At 43.9% G+C, this 17,804-nt stretch overlaps 1 protein-coding gene and 1 non-coding gene across 2 annotated transcripts; one reads left to right on the top strand and one right to left on the bottom strand.

The window, feature by feature from the left end:
- The first annotated feature begins 1,315 nt into the window (after positions 1 to 1,315).
- Positions 1,316 to 1,387, top strand: TRNAG-UCC (transfer RNA glycine (anticodon UCC)). Its single transcript has one exon. It is a non-coding gene; the product is annotated as a tRNA-Gly (tRNA).
- A 4,113-nt stretch (positions 1,388 to 5,500) lies between these two features.
- On the bottom strand, positions 5,501 to 17,282 carry NIFK (nucleolar protein interacting with the FHA domain of MKI67). The gene is made up of 7 exons (XM_027082573.1): positions 17,099 to 17,282; positions 15,998 to 16,135; positions 12,356 to 12,464; positions 10,092 to 10,303; positions 7,022 to 7,084; positions 6,828 to 6,899; positions 5,501 to 6,445 (listed from the first exon to the last, which is right to left on the bottom strand). The coding sequence occupies exons 1-7, from the start codon at positions 17,201 to 17,203 to the stop codon at positions 6,257 to 6,259; spliced, it is 888 nt and encodes a 295-aa protein (XP_026938374.1). The 5' UTR covers positions 17,204 to 17,282; the 3' UTR covers positions 5,501 to 6,256.
- Positions 17,283 to 17,804: the final 522 nt, after the last annotated feature.

Here is a 17,804-nt window from a genome sequence, read left to right as displayed (position 1 = left end):
CTGCTGTACAGCAAAGTGAATCAGTTATACGTATACGTATATCCACTCTTTTTTAGATTCTTTCCCCATATAGGCCATTACAGAGTATTGTGTAGAGTTCCCTGTGCTATTCAGTAAGTCCGGGCCTTCTTGTTAACCCATTCTGTATATAACAGTTTGCACAGGGAGGTCTTTTTTTTTTTTTAAAGTTACCATGAGGGTTAATCCCTTTAATAATTTTGCATTTTGCCAGGCTCCTTTTTTTAAAAAATTAGTTTATTTTTGGCTGCGTTGGGTCTTCGTTGCTGCGTGGAGGCTTTCTCTAGTTGCGGCAAGCGGGGGCTGCTCTTCATTGTGGTGCACAGGCTTCTCGTTGCGGTGGCTTCTCTTGTGGAACACAGGCTCTAGGCGCGTGGGCTTCAGTAGTTGTGGCGCTCAGGCTCCGTAGTTGTGACTCGTGGGCTCTAGAGCGCAGGTTCAGTAGTTGTGGCACACGGGCTTAGTTGCTCCGAGGCATGTGGGATCTTCCCGGACCACGGCTCGAACCCGTGTCCCCTGAATTGGCAGGCGGATTCTTGTCTTAACCTCTGCGCGACCCGGGAAGCCCCCAGGCTCCTCAAGTGAATGGAGTAGATTGTGGATTTGAAGTGCCTGGGATCTACTGCCACCTAGCGTCCTGTTGCTGTCAGTTATTTCGAAGCCAAGCTCCTAAGAATGCATGCATCTCGTTGGCCTCCTCCTCCCCAGCCTGCCCCAGTGCCCCATTTCTGCCTCCACTTCAATAAGTCACCAGGTCTTGTCAGCGCAAGGCTTTTGCGTCTCCTCTTTTTCCCAACGTTACTAACAATCTAGCTTGCATGCCCGTCCTTTTGGAGGGCATGAGTAATGGCTTGAGTAAGCTGAACTGGCTCACCATCTTTAAGCTCTCTGGGCTTCAGTCTCCTCAGGATTCAGATGTATCTATTTCACAGGTTGTCCTGATTAAATTAGCTAATATGCTGAAAATGCTTACAGCAGTATTTGACACATGCGAGTATTTAATAACTGTTCCTTATTATCTCATATATCATGCCTGAGTCCTTAATGAGAATACAAGTATTGAAAATAGTCTGGGGGGGGGCCTTGTGGTCCAGTGGGTACGACTCCGTGCTCCCAATGCAGGGGGCGCAGGTTCGATCCCTGGTTGGGGAAATAAATCCTGCATGCCGCAACTAAGAAGTCCACATGCCGCAAGGAAGATCCCGTGTGCCGCAACTAAGACCCAGCACAGCCAAAATAAATAATAACTTTTTTTAAATATTAAAAAAAAGAAGAAGAAGAAAATAGTCTGGGGAATTCCCTGGTGGTCCAGTGGTTAGGACTCCGCTCTTCCACTGCAGTGGCCCAGGTTCAATTCCTGGTGGGGGAACTAAGATCCTGAAAGCCGCATGGTAAGGCAAAAAAAAGAAAACAGTCTGTATTACTTTCCATTTTATGGTCAGAAGGCAGAAATTGGGTTCCATAAGACAATTTGGGCTGCTTGTTTTGTTTCTATTCTGGAAAAAAGTCCTTCGCAGATATTTTCACCCAGCCATAGCTTATCTGTTTTTTAAATTGGAGTATAGTTGTTTTACAATATTTTGTTAGTTTCAGATGTACAGCAAAGTGATTCAGTTTTTTAGTTTATGTTTTACACTTAGGTCTTTGATACATTAAAAAAAATAATTAAAATCCCGCGGGCTTTTCATTGCAGTGGCTTCTCTTGTTGCAGAGCATGAGCTCTAGGCACGCGGGCTCAGCAGCTGTGGTGCACGGGCTTAGCTGCTCCGTGGCATGTGGGATCTTCCCGGACCAGGGCTCGAACCCACGTCCTCCTACATTGGCAGGCGGATTCTTAACCGCTGCACCACCAGGGAAGTCATTTGATACATTTTGAATTAGTTTTCACAGAAGGTGTCAAGTTACTGTTTCCTATGATCAAAGTCATCTGCAAATGTTCGTCTTTTAATGTTGATCTGTAATCATATTTTATGTATTTCATCTTCTGAAATGATTTTTTACACCGATAGGTACTGTCAAGTACTGAGATCAATCCCCAAATATTTGATTTTGAGTATATTCCTCACTTTGAAGCCATTTGTACAATTCTCTCCGCTTTGTGTTGACATGCGCCCTTTAGCACGTCATTCATTACATTGCAGGTAGTCACCTTCAGCTGAAAGATAGCTGCAGGCCATCCATCCCACAGAATTTAATCCAGTTAGGATTTTGGAATAGATTTCCTTTGCACTTGTATTGAGGTCTGAAAAACACTGCTGGAACTGTAATTTGAGGTTGGAAACTATATCTGCTGCAAATTTGTGTGTGTATGGAGATCTCACTTCATTTTAACTTTTGACAGCACAGCAAGTATATAAAGCAGCAGGACATTTCTTGTGTTTAAGTGTTAGTTGTGATCAAAGTGACTTTAGCACCAATAAGTTTTGAATATACATGGTGCTTTGACTTTTAATTCTTAGTTGAACTCACTGACTTAAATTCATTAAGAAACAACAAGTCTCCAGCAAAAGTTAATTTCCAAAGCCATTCAGCGTTCCATGACGGTAGGGATTGGTTCTCTTCATTCTGGAATTTCCAATCTTGGTGGTGAAGTCAGAGAGTCTCAGTAAAACTTTACCACAGCTAAGCCATCAGACTGCTGTGTGTGAGGTCAAGTCAGGACTTTAGCCTCTATTTCTATCAAAAAACTCACGGAATCGACTGATGATGGCTAAGGCCATAACAAATGAAGTACACCAGTGACACTATTGGTTCAGCAACAGGATAGACTCACATATTTTTCTTTAGAAATTTCTTTCTAAATTTCTTTAGAAATTTATATAGTTTTAAAAATTAACGTACAGTAAAATTAGCATCTTATGTTCACATACATATTTTCTAAGTACTTGCTGGTGAATAACACAATAATACAACAGGCTTTAAACACTTTGCTTTCACAAACTGTCTAACTAAGCCTTTTTCTGTTTCACACATATTTTTATACCACCACTGGTTGTGGCACATGGTGGAAGATTCCACTCCAGGTTGTACTGATTTTTTCCTCAACTGTGAAAATATTTTTGCTTATAGTTGTTCCACACAGACTACCCAGAGAGGCTAATGCTTCAGTCATTTCTAGAGTGGTAAACTCTCCATGTGAGCCCTGGACTGAGGGGGTTCTCACAACGTGGGACGTCCAGGGTTACACCCAGAAAGGTTCTGGGCAAACCAGGCTGAGTTGGTCACGCTTGCCCGTCAAACTTGGCGAGGACTTTTTGAATAATGACTTTTTGAATAATATTCAGTTGAGCAGTATTGGGAACATCTTTTAACTCATCAAGAGCCAAGGAGAAACATTTGATATCATTTGCCTTGTTTTTAAACGGACTCATATTGCTTCCTCTATTCAAGCAACTGTTCTTGCTAAAAGGCCGAGTCTTTAAACGTTTATCTGGACCCATTTCTTCAGCTGCTGCAATCTGACACAATTACCTTGTCATTGGTAAAAGGCTTTCCTTGCTTGCCTATCAAATAAGCCACTTGGAAACTTTACAGTCTCATTCTCATTTTTTGGGGGGATCGAGAAATTGTGTGCTGAGATACTCCATTTAAAAAATTCTATTTCTTCTAGCTGTTGCTTTCTTGAGTTGGGAATACTGTGATGGGTACTTGGCTGGGTAGTGTCAACATATATTGTATTTTTTAAGCACAGCTGGAGGGTCACTGCAAAACAGACACGATGCTTTGTCAATCTAATTTAATAAAATAACCCACACTCCACCGCAAGCTTAAGTATGATACTAGAAGTCCACCTTCTCTTCTTGTTTTGACATGATGGGTATGCAATGGTTAAAAATACACAAAATTCATGGTACCACGATACATGTGGCAAAGTGTGTCAAGCTAAAACCACGGCACTGCAATTTGTAGTGCAGCCAGCAGGAGTACTAAGCACTGAGGGACCACTCACGGCCTCTATCACAACAAAACTCTTCTAGCACAAACGCAGCCATACACAGGCAGTAGGTCCATAAATGTGGCTGTGACCCAATAAATCTTGATCCATGAACACTGAAATTCACATTTCATAGAATTCCCACATGCTATGAAATTTACTTTTTTTTTTTTTTGGCTGGGGGCTTGTGGGATCTCGGTTCCCAGACCAAGGATTGAACCTGGGGTCACAGCAGTGAAAGCCCGGAATCCTAACCACTAGGCCACCAGGGAACTCTGTAACATTTACTTCTAGATTTTTTTCAACCATTTAAAAATGTAAAACAAAACTCTGCAGGTCGGGCTTCGACCCAGTATAGTCAATCGCCTTGTGGTCCACAGGATGACCTACGGCATAGTTAGGTTTAAGCCACATGATTATTTCCGCCTACAGAAAGTGCAAAATTATGTATATACATGTATCACACTTGTGGGCTAAGGAGATGCAGCCATCGGCATCACAGCCACTGCATGGGGACAGCTGCCCTATCTCGCCTACCTTGTATCAGTCTTTGAGCCACAGCCTTTGTTGTATCACACCGAGACTGGGGTTCATATTAGCATATGGTCAGCCAGGGTGACAATTTCCAGTCATAGCAATCAGTTGCCTTGGATATGGCCACAATGTATTCCAAATAATGCTAGCAAAAGGAGAAAACCTCTTTTCACACCATGTCAAGCATTTATTCACTTGCTGCCCCGTCTCAGGGCAAATATGACACAGCATGTGAAATGTCTGGCTCCAGCTGAATCTTGTCTGTGGAATAATGCCTTTTTCCTCTACAGTTTTTTGTAATGATTATATATAAAAGCAACAGATGCTTGTTTCCAAATTAGAACTTTGATGTTTAACTTCCTATTTAAAGAAGAATACCATTTTACATACTTGTGGTCATTCTGAATGTAGTTTTGAATTGTATCCTCTTCACCTTATATACCCCACATACTGCAAAGTTTCGTATTTTATTGGCCCATGGGGTTTCCGCTTGATTCATGATTTTCTCCCCACAAAATTTGAAAATCAAACCCACGCTACTTCTTCTGAAGATCCTAACCTAGTCCCCAGGAAAACATTCTTTAACTTCAACTCTGTTTCTTGTAGGAAATATCCCTTGCCGCGATATATGCTCAAGATGGAATCACTGTCTCCCAGCTCCAGGGCACAGCACGCGTCAAGTGATGACAGGTGGTACCACGCCGCACTGGGGTGGCCGGGTTGTAGGTCGGGAACCAGGAACTATTCAAAACCCGACAGGCTGCACTGATGAGCTTACCTGCTGCCTTCCCAGAAGGGGACACCAGACGGACTTCCAGATCGACAAGTTCAGACACTGTTCAAAGAGGGAGGCAGTTCTGATACTCACACAGCTCAGTGAACACAGGGCGAGCATACTCTTTGCGTCAGGGACTATCCCAGAGGTAGAACATGCCCTTTGTATATACTTAAACCCAACTCACCCAGCCCAGTATCTTATAAAAGTATATAACAAGTATTAGATGAAAAAAAATGTTTGGTGGCAATGAATGTTTTTAATGAACCTGAATTAGCTGATACAAAAGCATATTTCAAGAGCATCAGAAACTTAAAGATAGTTGAAAAGGCGAAAACCAACAATTTTACTTCAAGACAGCCAAGTCCCCCTTGCATACAAAAAAAATATAGAAAAAGTTTACCTGGCGGTCACTGCTTGAATCTTAAAGTCTAATTCCAGATTGATGATACTGATACAGGATGTAGTTGTTAATTAATCCATGCTAGCCCACCCCAAACTAACTTAACATTGGTAAAAATGATCACATATATATAAATGAATCCCTATTAATAGTGACGCTGCCTTCTCACCCTTCATACAATTTAATGTCCAGTTTCAGCCATCTGATGGGTCTAGCAGAGAACCACTTACATGGTCACTTAGTAAAGATTTTATTTTCTTTATTTGATGGTAATGACAAAGGCTACAGTCTAGTACTTAAGCTACCCAGGCAGAGCAACTAAAGGCAGCTATGAAAGCTGAAGAGAGCCGTAGAGACAGGGCACAGGCAGCGTGAGCCGGGCTGCTATGAGCTGGTGCTCACCCCTGCATTTCTGCGAGGGTGGGGAAGCCAAAATCACTGACTGCTCTCCCTGTTGACTTGAATTGACAGTTTTTTCTCCAACCATCTTGTTACTGATTGCATTCCACCTTATCTAGTTAAATACAAAGAATCAGCCTCCATAATAAAATCACCTTTTTCATAACAACCACCATACACAATACATTCAGAATTACTGGGTGCTTTTTTTTCGTCTTTTTTTCCTTGAACTTGTAGGCGTCTGAGTGTCTTTTGTTTCTTCTTTTACACCAGATATGGGCTGTTTGAAAACTATCTCATTATCTTTATCATCGTCATTCATTTTAGCCACTTCAGATTTTCGTTTCTCCAAAAATGTTGGTGTACAAACCGGCGTGGGGTCCTGGGTTCAACAAGTTAAAGATTATAATACATGAATGTGGGAAGATGTTAGGAATGACCCCCCCCATCACCTCCCCTCTCTTATTAAAAGTTACGCATATTATTTTAGGCCTGTTTCCATCTTTTGGTGATACAGCTGCACATAATCAAGAGCTTAGGTGCTTATCACACTTACTATGAAAATTCACAATTAATGGATATATGGTATGTTCCATGACAGAGTATTAGATGGAAGACTCTACTATGCCTGCTAAATCATCAGTAAGGATTTACCAAAAAGTCCCAAGATTAAATGAAATTTTAGCAAAGTGACAGTAGCAGCAACTGCTTTTCCTCTTTTAAATTGTAGTTTCTGATTCCCAAAATTCTGAAGACCATCTTACCTGGCTATCCACAGTTTTCTCAGGAGTGTTAGAAGTGACCAAAGCCGCTTTTTTCTTCTTCTTACGTAAAGCCTTAAATAAATTTAAGAGACTTCATCAATCTGCATATTTATCAGCTATAGTAGTCTTGAATATATTTCCCCATTTATCTTTCTCTAATATCTGGTAGTTAATATGATAAATTAAAGTTTTACCTGGTGCTTTCTGGAATTTCGAGGACCAGTGTTTGAAGCATTTTCCTCATTTTTATGTAAGACCTTAACATAAGTAAACATAAAGAAGTTGTAAACTAGCAGTGTCACGTATGTACATTTTAAAACTTACCACTAGATCCTTATACATATTACGAATAAATTCTATATGACAGAGCATTTCAATTTATTTATTTGTTTGTTTATATGGGGGTACCAATTTATATGCGGATCAGGGCAGACTTTATTTTTTTTATTTTAAAAAATATTTTATTTATTTATTTGTTTTTATTTATTTATGGTTGCATTGGGTCTTAGCTGCAGCATGCAGGATCTTCATCGCGGCATGCGGGATCTTTCACTGAGGCGTGCAGGCTTCTCTCTAGTCGTGGTGTGCAGGTTCTCTCTCTCTAGTTGTGGCATGCAGGCTCCAGAGCGCGTGGGCTCTGTAGCTTGCGGAACACGGGCTCTCTAATTGAGGCGTGCAGGATTAGTTGCCCTGCGGCATGTTGGATCTTAGTTCCTCGACCAGGGATCAAACCGGAGTCCTCTGCATTGAAAGCAGATTCTTTACCACTGGACCATCATGGAAGTCCCCGGAGCATTTCAATTTAAAAAGCAAAATCCACAAATACAGTGAATGATCTTAAGCAAAGGGCACAACTACAAAAGGGGCCTAACTGAGGAGCAGGCAGAAGTTGCAGAGGCTGAAGTGAAGGCCTAGAACCTGGAGCTGGCCAGAGAATCCTGCATCAGGAAGTGGGGAGCCAGGACGAACGTGAAAAGGCAGGCCCTAGAGGAGGTCTGTCCTGCTTAAGTCCAGGACAGTGAACGCAGCAGCCTGCTTCCTACAAGGTAACAGACAGGGCACAGGAAAATCAGTTCTCCAGCTCCTGAATGGATCCCAAGAGTACCAAGGCCCAAACTGTGACATAGTGTTGTTTTAACATGTATCAATACAGGCTGTGTTTGGGATTTGGGCAAAGAATTAACCACCAGGCACAGTGAGGTATCACCTCACACCGGTCAGAATGGCCATCATAAAAAAGACCACAAACAGGGACTTTCCTGGCTGTCCAGTGGTTAAGAATCTGCGCTCCCAATGCAGGGGTCATGGGTCAATCCCTGGTCGGGGAACTCAGATCCCATATGCCGCATAGCGTGAACAGAAAAAAAAAAGAAGACCACAAATAACAAATGCTGGAGAGGATGTGGAGAAAGGGAAATCCTTGTACACTGTCGGTGGGAATGTAAATTGGTGCAGCCACTATGGAGAACAGTATGGAGGTTCCTTAAAAAACTAAAAATAGAATTACCGTATGATCCAAAAACCCTACTCTTGTGCATACCTTCAAAGAAAATGAAAACACTAATTCGAAAAGATACATGCACCTCAATGTTCACTGCAGCACTATTTATTACAGCCAAAATATGGAAGCAACTTAAGTGTCCATCGACAGATGAATGGATAAAGAAGATGTGGTACATATATACAATGGAATACTACTCAGCCATAAAAAAGAAAGAAATTTTGCCATTTGATGGAATGGAGGGCATTGTGCTAAGTGAAACAAGACAAAGACAAATACTGTATGTTTTCACTTACATGTGGAATCTAAAAAATAAAACAAATAAACAGATATAACAAAACAGAAACAGACAGATATAGAGAACAAACCAGTGGTTACCGGTGGGGATAGGGAAGGTGGGAGGGGCAAGAAAGGGGTAGGGGATTAAGAGATACAAACTACTATGTATAAAATGGGACTTCCCTGGTGGCACAGTGGTTAAGAATCCACCTGCCAATGCAGGGGAAACAGATTTGAGGCCTGGTCCGGGAAGATCCCACGTGCCGCGGAGCAACTAAGCCCATGTGCCACAACTACTGAGCCTGTGCTCTAGAGCCCATGAGCCGCAACTACTGAGACCGTGAGCCACAACTATTGAAGACTGCACGCCTGGAGCCCGTGCTCCGCAACAAGAGAAGCCACCGCAATGAGAAGCCCACTCACTGCAACTAGACAAAGCCTGCGTGCAGCCACAAAGACCCAACGCAGCCAAAAATAAAAACAAATACATAAATTAATAAAATAAAAAAGCCACAAGGATATATTACAGCACAGGAAAATACAGCCAATGTTTTATACTTTAAATGGAGTATAACCGATAAAAATATTAAATCGCTGTTTTACACCTGAAACTAATATAATATTGTAAATCAACTATACGTCAATGAGAAAGAAAAGAAAAAAAGGAAAAAAAAAGCAACAACAACAGAAAGGAAAAAAAAACCAGCCAGGAACTGGGCCCAAGGATAGCAACTTGGTCTTCCAGTTTCTGGATAAGGTTAAAAGACCTAATAAACTTGGTAATAGATACCATCTCTTACCAACTAATTAACTTTTTGGAAATAAGCCGACAGGGTCTATGGAAGAGCCAAAACAATCTCAAGATATAGTCAAGAAAAAAAATAAGATCTTTACCTATGCTATCCATACCCTAATGACCTGCATTCTTGTTTCTTAATTATAGATGTAGAACTCTCCTTACTATGAAAGAGGGAGGAGAGATTCAGCAAGGTCTCCTTGTTCAGCAAGCAATGAAGAACTGGATGAAAATCTGTTAACCCATGCATGTAAGGAGTCTTCCTGTATTTCAACTCCCACTCATTTAATCCACAGAATTCATGCTGACTGGTTAATTCTGACATACACTTTGGGAGTATTTCCAACTTAGAAGACCATGAAACAAAATTTTAACTAGAATGGCATAAAAAGGATGGTCAATTTACAGTCTTGATATTTACTGATAACATATAATAAACCAAACATTTAATTCCGGCAATGACACCTTTACTAGCAATCTACAAGCATTATGGTGTTGGGTCAAATAGGGTTTAACTTCAATAATCTAAAATTACTAAATCAGGTAAATGTTGCAAATCAGCTAATCCCTTTCAGGAGTTTCCTTTTCTGTATAATGGAGATAATACGATCGCTATGAAAAAATTTAGTCAAAATCTAGCATGGGATCAAAGTACTGGGTTAGATACTTTATACAAAGCAATACCTACCAGTGAAGGGAAGTCATAATCAATTCCCTTCTTAGCCAATCTCTTCCTGAGTGATTTTTCCTTCTTTTTAAATCGCTCTTCCATCCGTAGCTTTTGAAGAAGTGTCCGATTCTGATTATACCGTTTCACTGCTGGATATGATGGCCTTTTAAATGGCATATGCCACTCCCTAAAAAGTTTTTCATGTACTTTTTCAGGTGGTATAAAATGACCTATAATAATAATAAAAAAGGTTTTCAACCACGTGGGAGGGAAAGGATTTTCATATTAACTGTAGAATTTCCCGTGTCATTCCTCACTGCACAATCAAAATGACACGTCCCCCATTTAGCGGAGAAGCCTGAAAGATAAAGCAGGTGCCCAAGGGAAAGTCATACAGCCCACAACTATTTATCAAACACTCACTGTGCGTGTGCCAAGAGCAATTCCAGGACTAGAGGTTCGTGAGTGAACAAAGACAAGTAGCACAGAGGAGAGTGTGGATGGTATCAAGTCTCAGGGTTCCTGAAGCTAAAAGGATCCCTACTTTTAGACTGTGTGACCCACAGTAGCAGAAGCGCTGATCCTCTGGGCACCCGCCCAGGACTAAGGCAGCTCTGTGCTTATCTGCATCTCTCTGCTCACGGACGCACACTGGGCCCACATGCAAGGCAAGCCAAACCCCGTGGAATCCACCCTCCACCAGTGATGAATGGGGAGTTGGTACACAAACATCCCAGTTCCCTTGTCAGGTGGGATAATTCTGTCTCCCAGTGTTACCAGCAGGACGGAGCCCAGCTGCCTAAGTGGTAACCTGCTTGCTAACATACCCTTTTCACTAACTTATTATCGACTTCCACCCCCTGCCCCATGTCGCCACTCCTTACAGGTATTTTCCTGGGATCACCTCCAAGATAAAATGCTTCCATTAAAAGAAAAACAAAGCGGGGGGGGGGTTGGGGAATTCCCTGGCAGTCCAGCGGTTAAGACTCCATGCTTCCACTGCACGGGGCGCAGGTTTGATCCCTGGTCGGGGAACCAAGATCCACATGCTAAGCGGTGCAGCCAAAAAATTAAAAAAGAAACAAACAACTGGTGATGATGTGGCTAATCTCACTCGTATCCGAGTTCAGAGCCCTTTGTGCCATCTTTCAAAAGTCAGATACAGCACAGCACTGATCTGATACACGTGGTTACCCACTCAGCCCATTTCATCCTGGCAAGAGCCGCGTTTTTGTTTTTTTGTGTTTTTTTGCGGTACGCGGGCCTCTCACTGCTGTGGCCTCTCCTGTTGCGGAGCACAGGCTCCGGACGCGCAGGCTCAGTGGCCATGGCTCACGGGCCCAGCCGCTCCGCGGCATGTGGGATCTTCCCGGACCGGGTCACGAACCCGTGTCCCCTGCATCAGCAGGTGGACTCTCAACCACTGTGCCACCAGGGAAGCCCAAGAGCCGCGTTTTTAATGTGTGAACGAACGCAGGACCTCAGGAGTTACTGGGACTCTCTTAGCAACAGGAGCCGAAGTAGAGGGGTGCTACTTGGGCACTGGGATGGGCGCCCTCCAGCCCGAGCACAGGGTGGCCGGAAGCTCGGCCCCGCCTCCGGAGGGCACTGCTCTGGGAGGCTAGTCACTGGCGGCCCTACACCTGCAGGGTGAACTTCTAATCAGCGGCCATCCCGCCACTCCCGATGGCTTCTCTCGTGGAGGTGCTGCAGCCACTGCCATGCGGGCCAACTGAAACGTGACTCCTCACGCTAAAGGTCGTCCGGTCTAGAACCATCAGTGGGTCCTGCTGTCCTCGGGGTACACTCTGGTCTCCCGCTTTACAAGGCCTCCAGTAACCTGACCTCCCTTCCTCTCATTCTCCTCCTGCACCTCTTGTGATTCTCCTTGCAGGTGAATATGGTGAGTCAGTTTGGCTCTGCAGCTGCTGTCTCCTCAGCAAATCCTCACTCCCACCCCTTCACCTGGCTCACTGTTATGTAATTCTCAGGTTTCAACTTCAGTGACTCCTTCTCAGGGAGCCCTTCCACATCCCGCTAGGAAGCTCTTCCTATTTACTCAAGGAACCTAACCAACCCCATCTCAGCCTAAAGCAGCTCTCACTCTGGAAGATTTAGAAGTTCCCATTAGACCCTGTCTGGAAAATGCTCTTAAACCCTTGCACCACTGCTTAAGAGAATCACCCCGGTGTGGGGGGGAATCCAAGCAGCTAAGCAACCCGTCCTTCCCTCCCGTCAGCGGGAGGCGTCCCCGCAGCCCCACAGGTAAGACGGGTACTCACACTTCAAGAGTCTTTCGCCAAAAAGGTAGTTGTTCATCGTTTCAGCAGCTATTTTGGCAACATCTTCAGATTCAAACTCCACAAAGCCATAGCCTTTGCTATTTCCAGTCTGCAATGGAAAACCCACCACAGAAAGCAGAACAATTAAATTCTGATGTGCCATCAAACTCCTAAAATGTCATTAGTTTAAATAATGTACATTAGCCCCTCAATGAATAACATTAAGACACCTTTGATTCCAACTTCAAATCACATAGTCCGGGGACTGTTATGGGGAAAGAAAAGTTCAGAATAGTCTGAACTTGCCACTGATTTTGAGGCATTCCTGGGACTTTGATTACGTCTGATGAATACATTACTGTAGCTGGAATTCATCCAATAGCAACAGCCCAGCATAAAGGAAATGTGGGAGGCCCCCCAGCCCTTTACTCGTTATTGATCTCATGGGTGGTGGTCACGTCATCCATGTATTTATTAATACTACCCAGGAGATGGTATAATACTTCACAAAGAATGCAGGTGATATAATTCCCATTTTATATGGAAAAACTGAAAAGAAATGAACTCCTCAGTGTCTCTAAAGTTAATCAATAAAATACTGATTCACTGTCATGTTTACTAGTGACTGGGCTTCTCCACGGCTGGGGGCAAAGGACATCCTCTGACATGGACATCCGGAGTTCTTGGCCTCCACACTGCAACATACAGTGGATTTTTCTCACTGAGCTCGGTAACAAGAGTTCTAGAGTCTGAATGCCCAGGTTTGGACCCTGGCTCTGACACTTAATCGGGTAAGGAAGGTTCAAGCCTCAGTTTTTCCTTCTATAACCACTCTCACAGGGTTGCTAGGAAAATATGAAATAATCCGTAAGCGCTCCACAAGATGTCTGTCAAGTACTCAAAACATGTTACTGCAGGGTGGCAGGGTATGCCTGCCCAACATCCGCTCCTTTGGCATAGGATTATTTTGAGATGAAGGAATTGAGAAATAGATACAAGAAAAACTCTCTGTCCTCCCCTTATTTACCTGAAAACAGGACATGAATTTACAAAGGTGTCTTCCTCCCTCTACCAGAAAGACAGAAGTTAGAGGACTCTACACAAAAAACTTCACGAAGTAGACCTCATCCATCATTAGCCTCCCGTATATTTGCCTTCCCACAATTTGCAGCCCTACAAACTCAAAGCACTTTTCCTTCGTCTTGTCGCTCCTCCAAAAATGTTTTGCTCCTTTGCCAAGATGCTGTATAGGCCCAAGTTCTAACCAACCCTTTGAGTTATTCCTCTCCGAGCAGTCCCACGTGTAAGCATACATTTTAGGTGTTTGTTTTGGTCTTATTAATCCCTTTTTGCAGTCCAATTTACAGGGTGCCAGCCAGGGACCTTAGGAGGGCAGTAGAAAAAGAACTTTTCCCCACTACAGATCCAGTTCTTAGTGACAACGACTAGAAGTACTTTACAATCTTGCATTAAACAACATATTCTCAGATATGGCTCAGAACTGGTCATGTGATCCTGGAAATGAGGAACCATTTAAAGGGTGTGTGGCTCAACAGAGTTGGAGGCCAGGAGGCTCACTCCCAGCACCACCTGCGCCAGCGACTAACAACTCAGACACGGCTACAACCCAGAGTCTCAGTTCAGTTATCTGCAACAGGACGATTCTGGTAAAACTTTAAAAATCTGACAGTCCTTTTACAATCCCAACTCAGGAGGGGAAGGATGGTGGAGTGTAAAACACTGTGAAATCTAGCTCAATGTACCACACTGTGAACTAATAAATCTTTTGAAACCTGATGTGAAAATACATGTCAGGTGTCCAAAAAACCAAAAACTTAAAAGCCAACACCTCGACCTAGTAATCCCAGAATGCTGGCAATACCAAGCAAATAGTCAAAACCAGGGTGTGTGGGGAGGCGGTAGCTTTATTACTATGCAACAAAGCTGGAAATGATGCATTCCAGTGCATCTCAGCAAGGAGCACGCTTTCCAAGACAACTGGCCTAAACTCTCCAAAAAAGCCTATGTCAAGAAAAACCAAACAAGCAAAACAGGAGTAAAGAGACCGTTCGAGACAGGATGAACAGCTAAGCAAGCACGTGCAATGCACGAACCCTAACTGGATCCCAGGGTGGGCAGGGACCACGGGGGTATGTGACAAATGGACAGTAAATGAGATTTTTACACTGGGATTACATGGCAGAATGTCCTCATTCTTAAACTGATGATTATACATTTAGTATTAAAGCATTACAACTGCCACTTGCTTCAAAAGGTTCAACAAAACAAAGAGGTGTGTACCTTTTTATAGATACGGGAAGAGTTGAAGCTAATGTGTCAGGATATTAATAACGGGTGAATCCAGGGGAGGGACGTTCATTACACCATTCTTTCTACTTCCCTGTAGACCCGAACATTTTCAGAATACAAAGCTGGGGAACAGCTATACTCAATATGGAGAAACTCATTCTGCACTCAGTCATCCTGAGGATAGGCTGTAAAGCTCTATTTTTCAAACTCAGAGTCTGACCTTTTAGAGGGCAACAAAATGAATTTAGTAGGTCAGAAAAGTATTGTTACAAAATTGAACAGAAAGGTTAAGTATCATCTCCTGGGACTTGTTTTTCATTTATGTTTATGTACATGTGTGTTGCCTTGTGGATTTCTTATTGTGGATTGAAGGTCTGAAAAATACATTCTAGAGAAAGTTGCCTACACCCGCACCAAGAATGTTCCTAGCAGCTTTACCTACAAGACTGGAAAAAACCTAGGTTTCAACAGGAGAGTGGATAAATAAACTGTAGTATACTCAAGCAAAGGAACAGAGCAGTGACAACAAATAGTTAACTCTGATTTGCTGTAACTCAAGTGGGAAAATGTGGAAAAACCGTACTGAGAAAAAAAGAGATTCCAATAACAAGAACTCTATGGTTACAACCAATAAAGTGTATGTGTGGGAAGAAAATAAAGTGGGCCACTCCCCTATTAATGAAACAAACCACATAAACCTTTCTTTATTAGGACGTAGGTATGATGCAACGATAACGTTTATATAGTACTTTGTGTGTCAGGCGTTCTAAGAATCTTACACTTATTACCATATTTATCTTCGATTAGATAACTCCTAGGAGGTCGTATCTTACAAATATGAAAATCAGAAGACAGAAGCATGGAAAGGTTATAGAATTTGTCCCTAGTCACACAACCACTAACATGTAGAGACAGGCCTCATACCTAGGTAGTCTGGCTCCAGTGTCCTTACCCAACTACCCACCATACAAACCTTTGCTGTCACAGTGATGCTACATATCAGAGGCTGATACACGATGTATGAACCTGCTCCTCAAACTGAAGTTCACATACCCCTGGCTTAGCAGTCACAAGACAAACAAGACTCATTTACTGGGATTGTCAATTTAGTTTGAGAACTTGAAGCAATTACCTTTTTTTTCTTAAAAAGCAAAGCAAACATTTACAGGAATATTGATTTTGCTCTCATGGCTGCTTCAGGTTCTAGACCTTATCCAACCCCTTTCTGGAATGAAGAGTAATAAGTGATAACATGCAAACATGCTCCATAAATTGTCAAGGATGATACACTTTTGGAAAATAAAACAATCTAATTCAATACAAAAATCCTACCTTGGTACTCCTGGACAGTCTGAATCTTGTAACAGTGCCAAACTGGGAGAAATATGCTCGGATCTGGGTTTCATAAAGCGACGGAGGTAAGTGGCCCACATAGATTACTCCAGGAGTAAGTTTTTGTTTCTCCTGTTGCTGAAGACACAAAGACCAGGCAAATATTTTCTTTGTAATAAGAAGTCACAATGCAACAAAACTTGTGAAACTCCTTGCTCTCAGTCTAAGACAAGAGGTCAAGAACCTACTCTGTATTTCCACTTACCATAACACACTAAAGAATTAGCTGTTTATAGACACAGAGAACAGACTAATGGTTGCCAAGGGTGGGGGAGGGATGCATTGGGAGGGTGGGGTTAGCAGATGCAAACTATATATAGAGAATGGATAAACAACAAGGTCCTCCTGTATAGCACAGGGAACTGCATTCAATATCCTGTGATAAACCATAGTGGAAAAAATATGGAAAAGAATAAATATATATATGTATATACACACATACACATATACATATAACTGAATCACTTCGCTGTACAGCAGAAATTAACACAACACTGTAAATCAACTATACCTCAATAAAAATAAAGGTTAAAAAAAAAATTGGCTGTGTAATGTCTATCTCCCCAAGAGGACAACCATCAAGCAATAGGCGGTCTTCTCAGCCTTCCACTCCCAGCCCGGAGTGCCAACTCCTAGGCAGCAAACGGAGCTTGGCAAATACTGTCTTTTAAGAATTCCAAAACCACTAACCGGGCAAACGAACCTCCCCAGTTCGGGGGCAAAGCGGAAGCAGGACGGCTCCGGGGTGAGGCTGATCCGCGAGCGGGACGACGGCCGACCCAGCGGCTGGCTCTCCTCTCCTCGTGTACCCCTCGCCCAAACCCACCCCTTACCCCCCGGAGGACCCTAAGGCCCAGGGCCCAACCGCGTCTTTTCTCGGTCCTCCCGGGGAAACCTCGGCCTCCTACCTCATGAGGTCCGGGCCCGCCCGGGGTGACCCCAGACGAAGCACAGGCGTGGGGAGGCCGAGGCGCGCCGGGCAGGACCATCAGACCTCGTCCCTCGCCTCCCCTCGCGGCCCGGGCCGCGCTGGCCGCTCACCTTGCTTGCGCGCCGGCGAACCTGTGCCACCTCCTTCTTAAACTTGGTATCCTCCTGCGGGTTCAGGGACAGGAGCGGCTTGGCCGGGCCAGTGAAGGCCGCCATGTCACCAGCTCGCAGGCTAAAAAGACCCACGCGGCGCTCCCACAAGCGCCAAGCCCTCCGCTTCCCCAAAGCGGAAGTGACGGCAGGGGCCTGGGGCGGGGCTTGGGGCGCGGTGCAGGGGCGGGGCCTGGGGCGCCGCGTTCTCAGCGCGGCCAGAGGGCGGAAGGGGCTGCTTGTTTGGCCGGTGCTGCAGGGCATGTCCAGGGTTGACGCCCTTTGGAGGTGTTCCCTCGGCCTGCTGCTCAGTATTTCGGCAGCCTGCCCGCCCGTGGTTCGACCCGTCCGCTGAGGTCAGCCCTGTGGCCAGGTGCTCGACTTGGAAGGGCCTTTGTACGCTGATCTCATCCTTTAGTAAGGACCTCATCTTCTCTTGTCTCTGTTGTAGGAGATGCTTTTTCCTCTTTGCATTGTTGCAGGGCATCTTGGCTGTTCTCAAAGTTAGATATTTGATGTATGAGTCAGATACTGGTCTCTGTGTCCCCCAGAGGGGGACTGACCAAGAGGATACAGACCAAGTTCTATGGTTCCCTGAAGGCCCCTCCCTTGGGTGTGTGTGTGAACAACCCTCTCTTTCCCAGGCTTGAATCCCTGACTTATCTCG

Source organism: Aethalodelphis obliquidens, unplaced genomic scaffold, assembly GCF_003676395.1.
Source record: "Aethalodelphis obliquidens isolate GAN/ISIS:26980383/991018 unplaced genomic scaffold, ASM367639v1 scaffold47, whole genome shotgun sequence".
Lineage (NCBI taxonomy): Eukaryota > Metazoa > Chordata > Mammalia > Artiodactyla > Delphinidae > Aethalodelphis > Aethalodelphis obliquidens.
The sequence above is the reverse complement of the archived record's forward strand: the minus strand, read 5'-3'. Positions and strand labels throughout refer to the sequence as shown.

Excerpts from the sequence above, each read along its gene's own strand:
- NIFK (XM_027082573.1), bottom strand. The coding sequence starts at position 17,203 with ATGGCGGCCTTCACTGGCCCGGCCAAGCCGCTCCTGTCCCTGAACCCG. Across the intron at positions 12,465-15,997 it reads GACTGTCCAGGAGTACCAAG|ACTGGAAATAGCAAAGGCTA; the intron begins GTAGGATTTTTG and ends TTTCCATTGCAG. Across the intron at positions 6,900-7,021 it reads GAAATTCCAGAAAGCACCAG|GCTTTACGTAAGAAGAAGAA; the intron begins GTAAAACTTTAA and ends AATTTATTTAAG.